Here is a 21,119-nt window from a genome sequence, read left to right as displayed (position 1 = left end):
ACAATTAAATTCAAAGAAATTTCTTATTTTATCAAGGCTAGATTCAAAGTAAGCGAAAAATTCCTCAGAGCTTTCTAAAAAGTAAAATAAATTCTGACATAAAAATTATTTAGAGATCAACATCTTCTTAAGCATCACAACATTTCTTGTTCCCCTAAATTATGATTTCAAGTGTAAGATCAAGAATATTACATAACAAAAATAACCTCAAGACTTAAATTTTTAGACTTGGTTATTTACAGTTAGAACCGAAAGCTACACCATCAAGAGCCCGTTTTGTGTCGTCGTGTTGCAGAAAATCGAGTAATAAATAAGTAAGCCCACCATGCAATGAAATAACAGTCCAATGTAATCGTTTTACTGCTACTCCGACAACCATTCGAAAACTAGAAGACGGATATATAGAGAGATGAGTGCTATATCCAGACAGCAGTCGTGAGGGCAAAACGAAAAATGGGGTCCGAGGACAGATTCAATGGAGCGTAGACTGTAGTCATCACTGATCAACAAGATAGAAGGATCTTGAGAGGTATTTCGATTAAAGTGGTCGAGTTGTAAGACTGAAAAGCATTCTTGCAGAAAGACCAAGTTAAGTTGTAAACAAATCGGCTGGAATATTGGATGGTCATGAAAAAAATGCCCTGAAGATCAAGATGTCAGAAGTATAGAATTAAACAGATGTTTTCACAGATGATCAGTATGATTGGTAACAGCCGGTAGTCGTTAATTAGGGGTCAGTATTTCTAACGTAACTTTTATTGGATTTTTTATTGAATTTTTGATGAAACCTTGGACCCAGTTGGCAACTTTACACAGAAATCTACTTAAGTAAGTCAAATACATATTAATTACTAATTAATTCATTGATAAATAATTTTTTATAATTATTTATACAGAGATCATTTTGCTAATGAAGAAGACAACAATAGAGGCTTTTGTGACTAGAGAAAGTACAGCAAAAAAAAGTCTATATTTTTTGTATGTCTAATATAAGTTCTATAATTGGTATCGGATGTTTCTGAATGTTTTGTCTATTTTTAGAAAAATACACTTAGTGTAAGACTCTGCTAAATATAGTCAAGTTTTGACGACTACTATACAGATTTCATAATGTTGAATTTGTAAACTTCTTCCAAATACTCCATTCTCTATTGATTCAAGGAGTATAAACAATTCATAGGACGTGTGAAAAATAAATAAACAACTAAGAATTCACCTAAAAATCTATTCTTTCAGAAACAGAAAAAATTTACATTAGTTTCTTTCTCAATACAAAAAAAAAATCACAGATTAATTCTTCAAAGCATACAAAAAAAGAAGAAGTTTCTTGTATTTTACAACTCACTGAATTTAAGATACACTCTGAATGGTATGATACAAAAAGTTAAAAAATTTTTATAAAAAAATTATTATTATGCTTTATTCAATATTTGATATAAACCTTAATATGCAAAAAGATTTAACTTTATTTTTATTTTTCAGTATCCTGATAAAATGAAAGAGAATTAAAAAGCATCCCTCATTTATTTATCAACACGTAGAAGAAATAACAAATTTTTTAATACGTGTAAAAAAAATAGTCGTATTTGACATGAAAATAAAATAATTCAATTTCTTCTAGAATCATAATGAAAGAAGCATAAATCCATACATATATAGCATTAGAGCGACACGAGTGTAAACCCGACACGATAAAACTAAAAGCTGTTAAATCTATGTAAAAAGTGCAGAGTATATTTTTTGTACGAAATTTGGCTAAAGCAAAATTTTATATAGCTAGGATCAAAAGGTTATTTAACTACATCCATTTTTGTATTATTAATAAAAAAAAAAGGTATGTCATTATTATATACATTATTTGAAACAGGGTATTATTTTATCATCTAGTTTCCAGCCTCTCTTTATACTTTTATGTAAAAAAGTATCACTGTAGAACGTTTTTCATATCCTAAAAATCACTGTTTAAGAAATAGAATAGTTTTCATTCCTCTTCTAACGTATGTTAACATATTGTCACATACGTGGCAAACTGAATAAAAGCTCTTATTGATTTTTCGTTAAATAGCTGCGTATATTATGTGTTTGAATAGTGCAATCTAACATAATGAATCCAATATTATTTACTAGATAAATAGATACGTTATTTACCAATAAAACTGTAAATTTCCATAAACTTGCAAAATATTGAATTTCCATTATTTCGTGTTCAGTTAAACGAATTTCACAACTTACACGATAATGGTACTGAGGAATCGAATTGTCTCTCTACCATAGAATTCACTGTAAATTACACATGAAAAAACTTTCATTAACTACGAATAAAAAAAAAACTAAGATTTAGAATAACATTTCAAATAAATTCACTCATTTGCTTTAACATTTATACCAATAAGAGCATTTTAACAAACTATCAATTGGAAATCAATGACATCACAATTTTTCAAAATTCCTCATAACATTTTCAACATTTTATACTCCTAGCTAAGAATTTTATATTAAATCATTATAATACTGTTGATAAGCAATAAAACACAAATTGAAATATTGTGAAAATATTCAATTATGAAATATTCCATTTTGTTTAGCATCCAAAAGACTGACTATATTTGTGGATTAAATATAAGATTATACAGTTATAAATCAGGCATTAATTCATCAGCTATTGTGAATAAATAGGGGTATAGTTAAGTCCTATTTTTGTACAAACTGATTATTTGGCTATCTGAGTTCATGTATATTTAATGAGCATACTCCAATATATCCCGATGTGAAGTATTACTTAATACTGGAATTTGAAATGAAAATATAGCATATGATAAATATTATAAATATAATTGTTTTTGATATCAATTCTTAATGATAGAATTTAAATAAATATAAGATAAATATTTATAAGAATAAATTCAATTGGTTTTTAATTAGTAATCATTCAATATTGTTCAAGTGTTAAAAAAGTAATTTAAAACTCAATTAATATACAGTTATTAACTAACAGTCACTGGTATATGAAAAATATTTCTCGTAATTGGAGAAAAATTTTTAATTTTTTTCCATGGAAATACTATTCAGCAAAACTCAATCAAAATCTTCCAATTTTCATCTATTCAAGAGCTAGATTTATTTATCAATCAAGTATGATAAGTAACAATAAAGAGTGGAATAATATTTAGTGTTAAATAAAAACAGTAATAACAGTCAATTTATTTATAGTTAAATATTATTATTAAATAGTGATAGCAGTAAAAATAAAATAAAAGCAGCATGCAAGTCAAAAATAGTACTAACAACATCAACTACACAATTTATTATTACAATTATTTGATAAATATACCTCAAAATCCTGGTGGTGCAGCCAGAAAGAAAAATAATACCATAAGATACAAAAAACAACAAAAAAAAAATATATATGAATTCGATTATATCAATACGAATGTCATTTTTATATCTAGATATATATACATTTGGAGATAATCTTTTTTTTCATGTATATATACGTAGAGAAACCTAGGGGTAAGATGGGGTGTTGAAAAAAAAAATTTAATATTTACAAACCGCATTGAAATAAATAAAAATTTATATTGTTGCATTTTTTTCTATTTCAATTGATAATAATAATATGAAAGGAAAATAAAATATTGAAAAAATATTTATACGAAAATGCAAAATTTCACTGCGGTTCAGATTGTCATTGATAAAATCATTCAATTGAAAATGCACCTAGATTAATTTTTATAAGTTAGTTATGGTACAAGAGAATAAATTCAATAAATGAAAGAAAATATTTGAAATAAATTTTACATTTGAAATATTGAAATAAAATTAGATTAGAGTATAGACTGTACATCAAAAAATCTGTATGAAATTTGATAATTATGAGAATGAGTGTATAAAGTAATGTGAAATAAGTAGAAAATAATGTTATCTATAATTCAAGTATTTTTCACCCCATTTTGCACTCCATTCCCCAGTGATTTTTTTTTTATCTAATAAGATGAGCTTCTTTACCGTCCAGTAGTCGTACTTTGGATTTACTCATAGCCATAAAGTACAACCTAAAGTCCTAAAATATTCATTCGACTATTGGAGAATTAAAGCAGAGAAGTTATAAATCTTCCAGCTACTCATTTGAGTTTCCTTTCAAATATCAGCAGTAGAATGAATGATACTCTCAGTCTCAATCATGTTACATACTTAATCACACCATAAATTTCAACTGATTGCTACGAGTCATCACTTCTATATACAAAGAATTCTCTATAACTTTGAGATTTTTCATTCTTATTTTTTTTTGACCATTTTTTACTGTCTTTACTTCTCAATGTAACACTTTATCAATATTATTATTGTTATTATTAATATTAGTATTATTATTATTGATATAAGTTATAAACAACTAACTAAAATAATTAAATTAAAATGAAAAATAATGTAAAATAATTACTTATAATCAACGACTTAATTAAATTTAATGATTAAAACTGATTAATCAAAAAAATTTAATTTCAAATTTAAGTTTGTATTTTCCCAATTCATTTTGCACACTGATGCAGATGAATTAACTCAGTGTTTGGCAAGCCTGCACTTGTATAAAATATTTGCACAAAATTTATGCGTAATGAAATGAAACGCTTGAAATATATTATAAACCAAGAGAAAATTTTAAAATACATATATGTATTTGATTATTTGAATAAACGTTCAACATAAAATGATTTAACTGATTTAATTAGAGTTATTAAAGTAGCCTATTTTATTCACCATGTCAGAAAATGTATAGATCTACTAACAGTACACTATTAAATGTGTAATTAAAAATTGAAATAAATTGGAAAACCATTATTCTTTATTGCTAAATAATTTTTGGAAAATTATAAATTAAAATGACTCAACTTTACAGAAGCTATTAAATATTATCGTTGATCAATCTACTGATTTATTCACGGTTGTTTACAAGAAATTTATGACCAAGAATTTATGATATTGAGATTGTAAAATAATTGAAAAAAGTCATTATTCTCTGATCAAAGTAAGGAAATAATTATTTTTCGTTATAGATAAAATAATTAATAGCTACTTTTGATGTTAACAATATTCAAAGATCCTTTTGAAGATAGATTTCATGACCTGGTCTAGGAATTAATCCACCACCATATTATAATGCTTGAACACTACACTACTCAGCTGATTGAAAATATTCAGATGTAATGCGCAGTGAACGTAACGGTTAGATTTGATTAATTATAAATTAATAGCATCAAGTTTTCATCATTTAAATTATGATGGGCTAGCTGTTAATGTATCAGTTATTAATTCAATATTATTCTTAGTCTGATATTTGATTAAGAGAATCTCTTGGGGTTTTCTGAATTTTAAATGAGTATTTCTTACATTATGAAAATTAAATTTATTTCCATGAATAATATATGTAATGTAAGATAAAATAAATATAATATCTTTCGTCTAAAAATTCCATCAACATTTTTACAATTGAATTTATCATTAAAAGTTTTATTTTTGGTTGGAGCATTTATTGTTTAAGACTCTTATAGCTTGGTCGAAAAAGTGAACATTAGCAATTGTTAAAATGTTTTTTTATTTTTAAAAGTTATGGATTTTATGTTAGTAATAAAATATAATTCATTGCTATTGTTAAACTAAAATAATTTCAACTATTTTTATAATATTTTTAGAATTTTATCCAACAAATCTATTTTACCTTGTTAACTTAAATATTTTTTATTCAAATTGAACAAATAGATTGTAATTAACAACAAAAAATTATTCATTGAACATTGAATTGTATATTTGAAAGCTAAAAAAAAGGTGAAAGATTAAAAATGATTAAAAAATAATCCTAATAGTTGAGTTTAATAACATGATTGTTTTTAAAATAAAAATGTAGCATTACGATAAATCATTGTAGAGGATTAAGAGATCTAAAAGTGAAAGATTAGATAAACTTGGAACTTTTAGGGTTACTTATACTTTAAGCTCAGTTATTATCTCTACAGAGAAATATCAATTATTAACCTGTTACATATCTATACACATATATCACTAATAACTGAAGTTATTAAGTAATTTATGATCAAGAGAATCAATGTCTGGACATGTGCTTATTGGTAAAGATTAGCCTGGTATTAATGTTCGAAATAGGACTAATATGTGCTAATACCATTGAAGTTTACGGGATTGTAGGATCCTTTTCATATAATTAACGTAAATTAATCACCACTAATGTAATTCTTTAATTGTTTAGTCCTATGGAATCTTCATTCAATCAATCAGTTTAATAAGATTTGATAAATGAATAATTTAATTAATTATCTGTATTAATTTAATAGTGGAATTTTTAGATTTGAAAATGAATTTAATATAGTTTTATTTTATAACAAGAAGAATAATTTGGTTTTTTAAGTCTAACGCTTTTGTAATGTGATTATTAATGCTTTTGTCATATATAAATGTAGTATTACTCGAATGTAGTGAGCTCCAATAACTTGAAATTGAATGCTAAGTTTATTTAACCCATCATGAAAATGAAATACTTTGTATTTCTATAGATTTGTCAAATTATTATAGCTATACGAAAAATCATGATCGAAAATGTTTGATGCTTTTGAAACTGATTTTCAGATAATTGATCCAGATTCAATACATTTAATCTCTATTTATGATATTATTTTTTCCATGTTTGAAAAAAAAGCCTATAAATATAGTTTAAACTGATGGGATATATAATTAAAATTAATTTAATTACGAGATTCATTAAAACTTTATGCAATAATATCATAAGTGGATTAAAATATTCATTTCAAAATATCGTTTCACAATTTTATTTCTCTCAATGAATATTATAAATAATGAATAAAAATTTCAAATAATCTCATCATTAAATGTTTCATCTCAGTATTTTTTAAGTATATATTTCATTTATATTTTTTATGTTTCTAGAATGATGATGTCGAAAACAATTAAAAATATACGTAATTGGAAACAAAAATTATCCCTAGTAGTCAGTCCTGATGTCAGAATTTTCATTAGACTTACATTTTTCTGCTTCAAAAAAACAGCAAATACATACGTAAATGACACACTTAGGCTGCATACGTAAGTCTGCCATCAATCTTACGTTGATTTGGCTACTAGGGTATATTAATTACCAAAATATGTAAAACAACAAGTGAGCGATATGCTTTTATCGAATTTTTGGTTCTCTGGTTATCGTATTTGGTCTGGTTTTTTATCGTATTTAAAAAGAAAAATGATCATTTTATTCTTTTTGCACAAGTACTCTCGATATGCGTATTGAGAACACGTTTACTAGAATGAACTTCAATCACCTTATGATATAAAAATTGTTTTAAAAATGTTTTGCACGGAAAAAGTTTATTAAACCGAACATTTTTTTTCATGAAAAATAAAACAGCATTTCTACATGTCAATTCTATAGAATTTACATGTTTTATTGATAGTTATTCAGCGTGAAAATTGGTTTTCTTTTCAATCAATTTTTTTACGTAAATAATTTTTCAATTATTATTTTATCATCAGTTTAATCTTTGGCCTGAAGTAAATATTCAAATTTATCATTAGTATACTAATTATTACAATAAATAAAGTAAATGTAATTCTAAAAAATTTAAAAAAGTATATAACTTTTATATATTTCATTCGTTACATATATTTTATTTCTCTACTCAACTACTATTTGAAACTTTTTCCATAAAATAGAGATTTTCGAAAAATATTTTCTTTAATGGATTTTTATAAAAATCTAATATCCGGATGATGCATTTTTGATTGACATCTAAAGATCAGGATCAACTGTCTGCTTACTTCTACAGCAACTACCACAAAAAAAAATATTAACTCACAAGTGAAGAGTTCAAGATTATTCATTCAATAATTTCCTTTTTTTTCTTTTGTTATTTTCGATTACATGAAAAAGAAAATTGTTATTAACTCATGAAAATAATTTTAGCATTAAATCAACAAATTGATGTTCATATAACAGTATTTAAATAAAATTATTTGAATCTAAAATGGAGTAAGTACCAGGCTAATAAATAAATATATACAATCAATTATACATTATTATTCATCACTTTCTACTGAGTTGAAGAAACACTTGAAATGAAAAGAATCCCAACAAACTTAATCTTGAATCTAGAGTCCTAGAGTAAACAGATTCTGTCCTCACAAATGGTAAATCTCTTTTTAAACTTTTTCTACTTAATAACATATTAATGCTTGAAACCAACATTTATTTATCCAATCTATTCATTGAATATTGCTATACTATCTTTTCTTATTGTACTGTTCTGAATTAATTTCATTCAGTAATAAATTTATTCTAGTATCGAAGAATATTAAAATTAAAGAAAAGACGTTGAATTTACAATGAAGTCCATTTGAAGACTTTTCAATTATTGCAGGTGAACTTCAATTTCACAATTCGTAATTCAATTGACTCCATTATTTATATCTACCGTAGATAACGAAAAAAATTTTTAATTGGAAAAATTCTTTGAATATATTAAAAGTTTACCTGAGACTGTGATCTTGTTTTTTTTTTTTTATATTTTTCATTGATCTTCCAAGAATTATTTATTTCTTAAAGTATCCTAAAATTTATATTTATCTTTGATCTCGTCTATTTAGTTTGCAATTAATAATTAAAATATGGTAATTAAAAATCATTTCCGTTTGTTGAATGTGATAATGTCAATTAAATTTACGCAATTCGTGTACCTAGTGATTAATTTTCATTGCATAAATATTTGTTTTATTAAACAAATAACTATTAGGTATAAAAGTTGAAATTTTTGTATAAAAAAAAAATACTACCAACTAAAATAGTCTAATAAAATCATTAAGTCTTTAGTTTATATCAACCTTAAATCATTCATAACATAATATAATTTATTCTACTGTGTGATTTATCTGTACTGGTGGATGTGATTTCATGATATTTGTTTTATTGAAGAGAAGGTAAATAAGCAAATATTGTAATACTTTACATGCAGATATTGTGCATTATTTTATATTGATAGGAATTAATTACAAATTATAATATTGTTTAAAAAGGATAAAAGAATGTACATATATATATACATGTATATATAAACATATGTGTAATTTACAAAATTTTTTCTTTGATCAAAAAATAAAATACTTCACCTTTCATTTCCAAATCTAAATAGTTGTATCTACTAAATAATTTATTTAAAAATGCAAGAGAAGAAAAAAAACAAATGCAGAGTTGCCGAATTATGATAAGTTTTATATAATGAAAAGTGGAAATGCAAAATAGTGATTTTAAGCTTTAAACAGGAGTTGAAAAAATGAATTAGACACAAATGTTTAAAGTTTTATATAAAAATGTAGTTAAAAAACTGTGCACTGAAGCTAAAAGTTAATGCGTAAAAGTGTAAAAGAGCACACAGAGTTTGAAATTAAGCTTCGAATTCATGCATGACAAGAGCTGACCAAGAAAACAACTTTTTTCCAAATTGCGGATTCTAAAGCAACTTCGGTTACACTCAGAGAGTTCAAATGAATGGCCCCCTTCAAGGATATTGAAGATCAAAGTTCTACCTTATCCCTCAAGATGTGCTAAAATAGTCTTCAATAAGTTCCCTGAATTTACTAAATAACTGGGTTATTTAGAATCTCTAGTAGAACTAATCATAAAAGGTATGAAATAGTTTCATACACACTAACAACATTAACATGATTAAAAGATAAAGTTGAAAAGAAAATTTTACTTTAATTTCCTTTTTAAATAATAAATAGAATTAAATCTCCATATGATACTTTAAAATAATATTTATAATATTAATTCATTAAATATATTTTATTTATCATGAAAGAACCAGAGGAATAAAATTCTATCTGACAACTTGTCATCGCTAACCCTTGAGCATATATTAATGATCACTTCTAGAGGGAAAAATAATGAAAGGATAGAAGTGCGTCCTTTTAAACTAAAGTCATCTTTACACGATATTCATTACAATCTTTTGATTTTATCAAAGAGTAGTAAATATTCTAAAAAAATCAACCTTTATTCCGAAAATCTATCATTAATATATTTAATACGAAAAGAAAACCCCTAAGAATAGTTAATATTATATATAAAAAATTTAAATGTACTCTTAATATAATATTAATTTAACATCCTAATAAGTAGAATTATTGATAAACCTTAATTCTATCGTTAACCAAAAAACAAGAGTAATAATAAGCCTTTAAGGTGCTTAAGTTTGTTACGTCCATTATATGAGAGAAAAGAGGTTAATATTTATGAAGATTAAATAGTAGGATATTGAAAATAAAGTTAAAATGAATTACATTAAACCAGAAAAACCTGTATTATATATGAAAAAAACAGGTAACACAAAAATCAATCTAAATAAAGTGGAGAGTATCAATTTAAAATAGATATTCTTTAATCAACCTTTATCAACTGTTCGTTAAAAGGTCATTTAAAATAGTTTAATCTGTTATACTATTTCCAAAAAAAGCTAGTTGACCTTATATTGATTTTTACTACTTGAAAATGAAAAAAAAAAAAATTGTTGAATATAAAAGAATCTTTTTGATCAAATGTCATGTTCCTAATGAATAAAATCAACCTTAATCTATAGATAATGGAATGTATTTATTTTTGATAAATCATATAGCAAAAAAGAAAATAAAAAAATAATTCCTGCTATTATAAATGAATACTTCAGCTGTATTTTTCGGCAATATCAGATGAACTAAACGAATACGATATCAGAAAATGTAAGAATCTACATCACCTAAGTGCGTCAATGATGCTAAAGCAACTGAAGAAGCAATTTAATAGCACAGTCTATTAATCAGAACCGAAACAAATATTCTTCATAGAATGATGATATACAAGTGAGAGTGGATGAAGGCGTGCGGTACACACAGTGATTGTTTTTTAATAATTAAATCGAGGAATTGAGTTATATAAATAAATGTGAGATTGTGCGAAAGCATTAACTAATCAAGGAGATGGTGAATCTACTCACCATATTGCTGTATGAAGAAATAATCATACCAATTAATATATCTATCTAATCTATAGGGTTAAAGGAAACGTACGTACAATAACATTACTCAACACATAAGGGATTATTTGTGTGCTCATAAATTAATCACCTAATTGATATTAACGTGTTTCATTTTCATCTACTCATTTTCTACTTCATCCTACTTGATTACTATCTCACGTGCACGATAAATGACAGTGTCCGTAAGATCGTTTTGTGTTATAATGAGGCACGTCTATTATTATAATTATAATTAATATGTAAAATTCAATTAAAGCAAAATTTGCTTACATGTTTTTGTAAACCTGGATTAATAATAACATTTCTGTTATATATATTGAAGATTGTTTCCTTAATTAACGTAAAATGAATGATACTTTGGTTATATTTGTAATAATTGTTCGATCTTGTAGTGTTTGATTTTTAATTGGTCCTTTAAATTTTATAGTATATTTGATATTAATATTAAAAATTATCTTATTCAATAAATACTGTCAATCAGCTAAGTAACGTAGACAAATGCTAATAATAAATTAGCTCAACTTAAGTAGCTCCTGCTTTTTTTAGTATAATAATAATTAACAGTAATAAGTGACGTTTTCGATAAATTTAATTGCCATATGAAAGTATGACATTAAATTAAATGAATATATTCTTTTGAAGCTTTACACATTTCTTGTTCCTCTTCTTTTCATATTCTAGATTATATATCTCATCTCCTTAACGTTGAAATTTGATAAATTTTTTGTAGGAATATTAAATTTCTTGGAGATTAAAATAATAGCAATAAGAGTATCTTGAGTTCTTTATTTTTGTGGATTTTAGTTGATTATAAATATTACCTTGTTACATCCTGTACCCTTAGACAGTGACCCAAATTAATATAATTCAGTAGACGAGAAGAAAATATAAATAACATAATACTATTTTAAATACTTTCGTCATGTGATAAGTAGAGATTAATATTCATCTACTGGATTATATTGATGATGTATTTGTTTAGTTTGTATAAAAAAAAATTGATAATAAATAAAGACATTATTTGATGTAAAAAAAATTATTAGCATTTTGTCCTAAGATTTATAATCAAATAATCAACGTGTTGAGAGAAAATTTTGCTATCATTAGTGTACAAGAATTGTAGATGATGTACAATTAGCTAAAAGTACGTCTACTTGAGCTGATCTTCCAGTAAAGTTATTAAATATAATTTTAATGAGATGATATGATGGATGATGATTCCAAAGAAATATGTTACTCAAATAACTTAATAAAATTAAGTTAATTGTTGATGTCTTAAAATACCACGACAGACGAGTTGAAATGAATTTCACATCATTTTTTTTAGGTAAAAAAATGATAGCAAAAAAAAATAACAAAAAATATTTTCAAATGTATTGTGATGATTGCTGATAAGAAATTATAAGAAAATATAATAAATAACAAATAAATATATAATTCATTAAGTAATGTAATATAAAAAATTTAGATTCATACCTTGCTATTGGCAAATAATAATCCAACACCCTCGATGCACACTTGAAGTAATCCACCTTCACCAGTTTGCAAATCTTGTACTGGAAACTCATCTCCCAATTCAACCCCTAAATTTGCTCGACCTCGCATCGCTGCTTTTTCAATGGCCTCCTTGATGCAATAATACAGATCTTTGCACTAATAAAAAATAAAAAATTAATAATTAAAAAAATATTCCATATACTTGTGATTATCATAATATTTTATCCAGTAAAGATAAAAAAATATTTACTAAAAGTTTCTTAGATTTACTTTTAAAAATTTCTACACGCTGAAATTCGCACATTTCAATCGAATAAGCGGCTTTCTATAAGCCGCATGTATTTCCATAATATAAGTTAAGTTTGAATAAATGTAACAGATTTGTTAGACTATAAAAATCTTTATATCATATTCACATATAATACTAATATACATTGTAGTTACATTAGATTTTATATTATTTTAAGAAAAATTGCTCCAAATTAAAATGTTTTCAGATTTAATATTCATTAACCTCTTGATATAAAATTTTATTTTATACGATAATATTTTAAACTAAAAATATGACAATATTTTAAACAAATATGACTCAATTTAGTATGTTAAAGTTTAAATAGATTACAATAATAACAGTTAGTTTTTTAATTTTTAAAAATTAAAAAATCTGGTGTCATAGCATTTACCTTTTAAAATTAAATTAATTTTTAACAATCAATAATTATGCTTTTGTCATTTTTATCTATTCAAAATATCAAAAATAATATCAAACAATGAAATAAAACATCAGATATTATTCTAAATTTTTACTTTCATATTATTTGAATTTATTCATAATTGAAAAAATTAAAATTGCACATGATTGTAAGTAATTCTTCATTTAAAAGTTCATCAGTAAAATGTAAAATACCATTCTTATAAATTCAATAATCATAATTCAGCCACTTGTTAAAAAATAATTTTAACTTTAAAATGATTATTCCCGATATTATAATTATTCTTATTACTGAAAGAAGTCAGGAACTAGAGCAGAGCCAATAACAGAAGATTTTCTTTATGCTTTTTTTACTTTTAAGTTAGAGTCAATTGATTTTTGAAAAATACTTGATATCTTACTGGTTCTTTCAAATGGAAATAAAATATTTCTATTGCTAGTAGAATGTTTCTTTACGTCATCAGACAAATCTGTACAGATACAGATTGATTGAGTGTGTCATTTATAATTTAACAGTCATCAAATATTCACTTTTCTAATATACTTTCTCAACCCTGTGTACTAGCTATAAATATAATTAACACTTCTATTTCAGTCGTGCCTCTTACTTCCGTTAATTAAGAATTAATAGGACATCTAGGGCACTAGTATCATCCTAAATAACATTGTCAACTGGATCATGCCGCTGTATCAGGTATTACTATTGATTCGGATTAATGTATTCTGTCTCATGCTAACCTACAATGAGCTATTGACAACAAGAACCGATTGGGTTTGATGTCAATTGCAAAATAATTCATTCTTTTGCTTAATTTTGAGATTGACTCGTCTATGTTTTTTTTTCTTCTCAACGAAACAGACAATATCAGTAATATTATTGAGTACATAAGTGAAAATATGATTGTATATTCAAAACACTCGAATAAAAAGTAGATAAATGGATGAGAGAATTAAATTGCAATTGTAGATGTGGATTTATTCCAAAGAACATACACTTTTGACAGTTTCAATATGATAGGTAATCAAGCATTAATAGATGTAACTGGCATGTTCGTAAAAGAGAGACCAGCATGTCGATCAAGAACTGACCAAACGTCACTCATCACTTGAGATAACCAAACGCATTTAATGTTGTTGCTTCCTTTTTATTGAGTTTTTATGATCTCACCATTGAAGTATCAACTGTCATTTTTTTGTAATGTTTGAAAAAAAATTTTCAAATATTTTTTATAACTAAATTTGATATCATTGAAAGTAATGGGATTGTATCAATAAAATAGCCAATATATTGTAATTAATCATTACAGAAAAGATAAATCACCTTTAGCTAATTAACCACATGTTGATGTCTATTTTTATAACGACAAGTTGTAAAAGTAAATACATTCTGTATTATTGAGTTGAAAATAATCCAAAACTAAAATTTGAATGATGCGATTAAGATTTATACATCATATGCAATGTAATACGATTTGCTTTTGGGAAGTATTCAGCAAAGCAATCTTCTTCCATAAGCTTGCTAAATCTCAGACAATATTGTTTACGAGTACTTCAATATTTAGAATGTTGGAGAATTCTTACTATGAACTCTCAAGAGAGATTATAAGAATGACTATTTATTTTTCCATGTTTACTGTACTGAACGAAGAATCTGATCCAAGTATTAGCTCAACTGCTTATTAGAATACAGACTAAAAGTCTTTTCACAATTTTTTTATCATTACTCCTTTATCTTTGATATCAATCAATTGAATCAATTACTAGAAATTTTATTCAATCATTTTTTTATCAAACTCTCTGTTATTCAAATAAAATGTTGAATAAATAATTAACAAGTTCAGTTCGATTTTCAATTCGTAACCTAATTTTTATACTCATTGAACCAGAAAATTTGAATATCAACAAAAGTTATACTCTATTCATGATCTATACCAAAACAAGAATGTATTCATCAATAATATAAAATTCACATGCCACACATTCTTTCAATATCAAAATTCAAGGGATATATAGTTGGAGTATATATTCACTCCACTCAAACTCCCCAACATCACTTAACTGTTCTCCTTCATCTCGATGTGATGCTAAAGATCTTCCTGACTACTCAAAGCGCATTCCAGCCGCAAGTCATTTTAATGTCATTGACTGTGTAAATTATAAATACTGTAGCTAGCAAAGGCAGTTTCATTATCTTAAAGAATTTCAACGGAGCGTAAAGTTCGCAGGTAAATATACACCACTAAGTTATGCAATTGTAGGGGTTTGTTCTCTTTCATAATCTCATACTGTTACTATAGGCCCCAAAACGTCACGTGCCGTTCAATCACGGTTGAAAGTTCCTCTAATGTTGCTAGAATCCGATTACAGTCTTTAGTTCATATTTTATTAGAGATCGATTTTCTAGTTACAGAAGAGAAGATTGTTTAAACACATTGCATAATTTAATAAAAAGCATCTATCAGGCGACCAATTACTCTTTGACGATTTCCACTTTAAATAACCAAACAGTTTATATAACAAATTCTGAGTTATTTATCTATTTGATCTTCAAATACCATAAAAAGCAAATCGGTGATAAGCTGCTTTCAGAACTGTCCAAACTTTGAGGTAACAATCATTTTGGCTTGTATGTATTCCATTTAATCCTTCAATATGAAGTAACACTTTAAATGGAATGATAGGCTTAAAATCCATTCAAGCTGGAGAAATAGAATTGTTCAAGTTGTTGAATAAATTTTGTTATTCTCCATCTGGGTAAATATCAACTCCTATCATACTATTCAACTCGTGTTACATTACAATTATGGTATTGAATTCAAGCCGAAACTGATACTCTATCCGGTCATGATCACCGAATGGCTAAGAAGCACTCCGATTAAATCAATAGTTTTCAGTGCATTTTAGCACCTTCAATGTGATTGAATTTGAGATAAAAGTAAAACAGAATTGATGTCAATTAAGTACTGACATTGTCCGGGTTTCATTTCTATCGGTTTATTGTGGAGAATAAAAAAATTGAACAAATTTGACAACCGGAAGGGAAAAATATTGTAGAAAATAAACAGTATCTACATTTTATTTCACTATGGTTCAAATCCTACTTTAATTCAGCTGATCGGCCGATTTATATCGGAATCATGAACATGATACGACCTTTTACAAACTTATTTAAAAATTTCCAAGTTCTTCTTTAAACTTAATTTAATTAAAATTTGTTTTTCTCGGATTACTTTCTAATTTTTACATATCCATTTATCGGCTTAACAAATTAACTAATCATGCAAAAGTAAGTTACTTACTTTTTTGGTGTAATAGTTGTGAAGCTCCAATTGATCACCATTACGTTTGGATAAGCATAGCACCTTATTCTTGGGACTGCAGGTCATATTCACCAACCGTTCGTACCACCAACGTTCCACGATCACGCCATTCGACGATCTCAAAACAAGTCCATCATGTCGTACTTCTAGGAAACGCAATTCGCCATCAACGTCGCCAACATGAACAGTGAAGGATTGTTTATGCATTTGTCGAGACATAGAGGGCTTCAAATCGATGTCATTCCCGTGCTGAAATTAAAATTGTAACCGGTGAATTAAAGTTCTATAAATTGATGATGTTCATTCAGAATGAGAACATAATTGACTCAAAAATTGGTTAAAATCAAACAAATACGATTGAATTTCGTAACTACTGTAATCAGATGAAACTTTTGATTGAATACCGACATATAAGTATGCTAATTTATTACTAAATAATGTTTTATTTCTAGTTAATCATAAAAATTTTGTTGCAAAGAGAAATCAATCAGAGAAGCATAAAATATGGAATAATAAAAATTACTTACCAAGTTATCAATTTGATCAAGTAGTTGATGTAATTCTTGACTGTAAATCAACCCGATATGACTTTTACCCAACAACCGACGAATTTTTCGTTTCACTTCAGTTTTATCAACATTAAGCATCACTAAAATAGCAGTCAAATTGTGAAGCAACGTACATAATAACCGGTCTTCATCATGTTCTAAACGCCGGCGTTCACTGTCATTTAAATTTTTGTATCTGGAATTTAATATATCAATATTATCAATAAATTCCTTTACTTGATCTTGTCACATTCATAGCCTACCTCTCCATCATTTCACTAGGCCCTTGGTCCATACCAATAACATCTCTCTCCTGTGACACGGCATCTAGAAATGCATCTTCCCAAAATTGCATTTTATCCCAAAGATGTAATCTCTCTTTGCCTAAAAAACCTACAATAAAAAAAAAAGGTGATGTAATTCCGAGTGACAAAAAAAACAAATATCTTCTCTGTGATCTAAAAATATATTTTTGTCAGTTTGAATCTAACAATCGGAAATAAAAAACGTGTGAAATTGAATAGAACTTTTGAAAAAAAACTCCATACCAATAGATTTATTTATTCATTTAAAAACAGTTGTGATAAAAGGAAAAAAATTTTGAAAAAAAAATACATTTTAATTTAAATAAAAAAGAAAGAAAACAAACTTGAAATGAAAATGAATATGAAAGTAGATGATTCATAATTCACGACTGTTTTATAAATAAAAAGTATGTAATAAAATAACACATTATACTATTTATCTACAAATATATGCTTGTGTACGACATTAAACATAAATAAATAAAATGAAGATTAAAAAACCTAGTTGACTTTTGTAACTTATACAAGGTAAACAAACATTTTATAATTGAAGTAATTTTACCTTCAAACAAATATGTTCTCGCAGCTTCTGGACTTGGAGTCGACGCAGTTAATACTGGACTATTACCATGATAACGAGCATTAAGTGATGATTTACTTGACCATATACTACCCCGTTTTTCACTATGAGTAGGTTCTGGTTCTCTGTCAACTTCAGCATCAGATGGTGTATTCTGCGTTGATAATGGTGTTTGATGAGGTGTACGAAATGCAAGATTGCTTTGTTGTTTATTTCTTGCTTGCGATTGTGCATCACTTGGGTTTATGATAGATGTTATGCTAGGCCGACTACTATTACCCTCTCCATCAAACGATGTCAATTTACTCAATAGTTTTCCTTTTTTCGAAAAAAGATCGAGAAATGAATCGGTACTCGAATGATTATTATTATCGTTCGATGATATTGCATGAGAAATTTCCAAGTGAACTTGATTGCCATCTAATTGAGGTTGAAAAAATTTATATTCATATTTTAAATTCATTTTAAGAGGTAATACCACTCTAGAATTTTGAAAAAGTCCATTTAAAAAGCTTTAAAAATTTATTGAAATTTCAAAAATATTTCGCATTGTAATTAAAACCTTTTCAAATTCTAAAATAGTATTATTTATTGAATATATATTTAGGATCATAATAATATTATTTACCATTTAAATATTGAGATGATAATTTTTTAGTGATATCTACAAGACTCGACTGTTTACTCGATCCATTAGATCGTAAATTTTCATGACTCTCGAAAGAGCTTGCCTGCAGATTAATTTTAATTTATTTGGTTATTTATTTTATTCACTCGCTTTTTTTCTCGTGATAAGATAAAATATTGACTCACTTGCAGTAAAAAAGGCGTCTCAACAGCACCGTCAGTGAGATCTTTACTCCAATAATGGGTATGAGCAATTTCCATCAGCTGAAATACTGATGCCATTCCACCGAAACTATTGTTATCAAAAGTATTCGCAAGACCATTAGCTACTGCTTGAAGGCACATGAGCATTCCTTTATAAACTGATCTTGAAATACACTACACAAAAGAAAAAATAAAATTCAATAAAAGACAATATCTTTCAATACAACAAAGAATGTTATTAAAAGAAAAAAAATAACTCAAATATATTTACCACATCATCAATGTGATCATCAGGACTAATTTTTTTATTAATTCCTCGATTTAATTTGGTAACGATAATATTACGATAGCTTTCATCTTCCATTAATTTTTTTAGACGGTTTAATTTGAAGAAGCCAACTCCTTCCCCAGCAAACACTTGGTTTATGACCTTTAATGAATTTCAGTTACGGTCATGTTTGGATTGTGCATTCAATTAATAAGTAAATCAAACTAAAATCACGATTTTAATTTACCTCATTTAAAAATGCTTGATTGTCGTTATTAATATTCGTCCTATCAATATTCTGCATCCTCTGCATATTTTCACTATAATTTTTACTTGTCATGTGTTTAATTAACGTTGATTTATCTGTCAATCCAGGTTTACCGCGTTTAAATGGACTAAATGATAACGGTTGTGATTTGTCTTTAATTTTTTGAATATTCGAAGCTAAATCACCCCGATTTGAAGTACTTTTACTGCCAAATAAGTCACTGAACATGTTACTCGTTTGTGTAGCTATTCCATTGAAATCACTGCTCACATTACTAAGAAAATCACGGCCTATATCGCGACGTTTATTTCTTAACTCGGGTAAATTACTATTCGAGTCTTTCCTTATCGATGGACGCGGTGATGAATGTTGCTCAGGAGAAGGCTGAGATTCAGCTAAGCCCTAAAAAAATAAATATACTTTAACGTAACAAATTCTGTCCACGTGAACTCAATTTTCCCAATTATTAATTGGTACAAGACAATTTGAGGTTCACTGAGGTCTTTTTAATTTCAACAGAATAAAGTAGAAAATGATTAGAAATAATAATAGTCATATAGTATAGTAACTTTTCCATGTTACATCGAACTTCATAAAATAAATAGATAAAACTTTATTTAATTATGTAATTGTAGATAAATGTTGGTTCAAAAGCAACTGTTTATTTTGAAAATTATGCGAAAGTGGAAGAATTTAGTTATACTAATTACCTTCAGTAACCCTTTCTTTGTAGCAACTTCTTTCGCACTTTTAGTTAAGTCTTCGAAAGTATTTCTCCCTGCATAAGTTAAATCATCTAAAGTATTCTTGCTAACCCCTGCAGCAGTTCTACTGGCTTCTATTGCCGTTTTTGATGCTTCTTGAACAGATTTAGTTGCTTCATCAACAGCTTTCTTCGTTTGTTGTGTTATCTATTTTTAATAAATAATTATGTTTTAATATTTGATAACAACTTATTTTATCTTAATAATGATGCCTTACATGTCCCAGTGGAGCAAAAAGGCTGTCTTCTTTGGCTTCAGAAATCCTCTCTTTCGCTTGATGTTTGAGCTAGATGAAAGGTTACAAGTAGAATTTATTTTATATAAAATTATTTACGATAAAAGAAAACAGACCATTAAAAATTAATATACCTTATCCATATGAGCCAATAATCCATCTTGACTGCTTTGTCGTGTTGTCTCACGAACTAAATCCTTAGCTTGAGATGCTATTTGCTCAAATAATGAACCTTGCGATGCTTGTCTTGTAACAACGTTATTGCTACTATGTCCATCACCACTATTTTGTTGATGTGAATTTATCGATGAATTTGGTTGTCGTTCGTTGACATTTGGCTTAGCATGGAATGTATTTTCACCAATTGTCATTTGTCGGGTTAAAAAAGGTCCACCAGAAGTATCGGTAGATGATTTTCGGTTTACAACATTGGAAATGTTTATTGGAGTATCCAGATTTGACAAGATTTCTTCTTGAATTGGCTGAAGATTCGAAATAGAGAAAATAAAATTAGTTTTTAGAATTAATAAAGTAGAAAAATGACAGAAGATGAACGATTATAGTTTTCGAATTATAAACACATCAGCAAGTTGAAGTTGATCAAACTAAGAAATTACTCAAGTACTTGATAAATAAAGGAATGATTAAAATCATTAATGGTAAAAAGGTAAGTATTTCTACCAGTCACGTGGATGATCAAGGTT

The 21,119-nt window shown here is 26.7% G+C and overlaps 1 protein-coding gene across 2 annotated transcripts in view; it reads right to left on the bottom strand.

Moving 5' to 3' along the window:
* Nucleotides 1-21,119, bottom strand: part of Rab3-GEF (Rab3 GDP-GTP exchange factor) — a 44,925-nt gene that overhangs the window by 4,880 nt on the left and 18,926 nt on the right. Inside the window, exons 11-23 of one of the 2 annotated variants that reach the window (XM_035083735.1) lie at nucleotides 20,550-20,897; nucleotides 20,398-20,466; nucleotides 20,127-20,327; nucleotides 19,396-19,818; nucleotides 19,152-19,310; nucleotides 18,863-19,054; nucleotides 18,678-18,780; nucleotides 18,032-18,469; nucleotides 17,428-17,557; nucleotides 17,144-17,360; nucleotides 16,596-16,865; nucleotides 12,564-12,740; nucleotides 3,332-3,340 (exon numbers count right to left, since the gene is read on the bottom strand). In XM_035083735.1, coding sequence (XP_034939626.1) covers nucleotides 3,332-3,340; nucleotides 12,564-12,740; nucleotides 16,596-16,865; nucleotides 17,144-17,360; nucleotides 17,428-17,557; nucleotides 18,032-18,469; nucleotides 18,678-18,780; nucleotides 18,863-19,054; nucleotides 19,152-19,310; nucleotides 19,396-19,818; nucleotides 20,127-20,327; nucleotides 20,398-20,466; nucleotides 20,550-20,897 — 2,736 coding nt within the window. The remainder of the gene's footprint in view (nucleotides 1-3,331; nucleotides 3,341-12,563; nucleotides 12,741-16,595; nucleotides 16,866-17,143; nucleotides 17,361-17,427; nucleotides 17,558-18,031; nucleotides 18,470-18,677; nucleotides 18,781-18,862; nucleotides 19,055-19,151; nucleotides 19,311-19,395; nucleotides 19,819-20,126; nucleotides 20,328-20,397; nucleotides 20,467-20,549; nucleotides 20,898-21,119) is intronic. The other variant, XM_035083741.1, reaches the window with a different exon arrangement.

This window comes from Chelonus insularis, unplaced genomic scaffold (assembly GCF_013357705.1).
Source record: "Chelonus insularis isolate UGA/USDA-ARS -01 unplaced genomic scaffold, ASM1335770v1 contig_124_pilon, whole genome shotgun sequence".
Lineage (NCBI taxonomy): Eukaryota > Metazoa > Arthropoda > Insecta > Hymenoptera > Braconidae > Chelonus > Chelonus insularis.
This window is presented reverse-complemented; position numbering and strand designations above follow the sequence as displayed.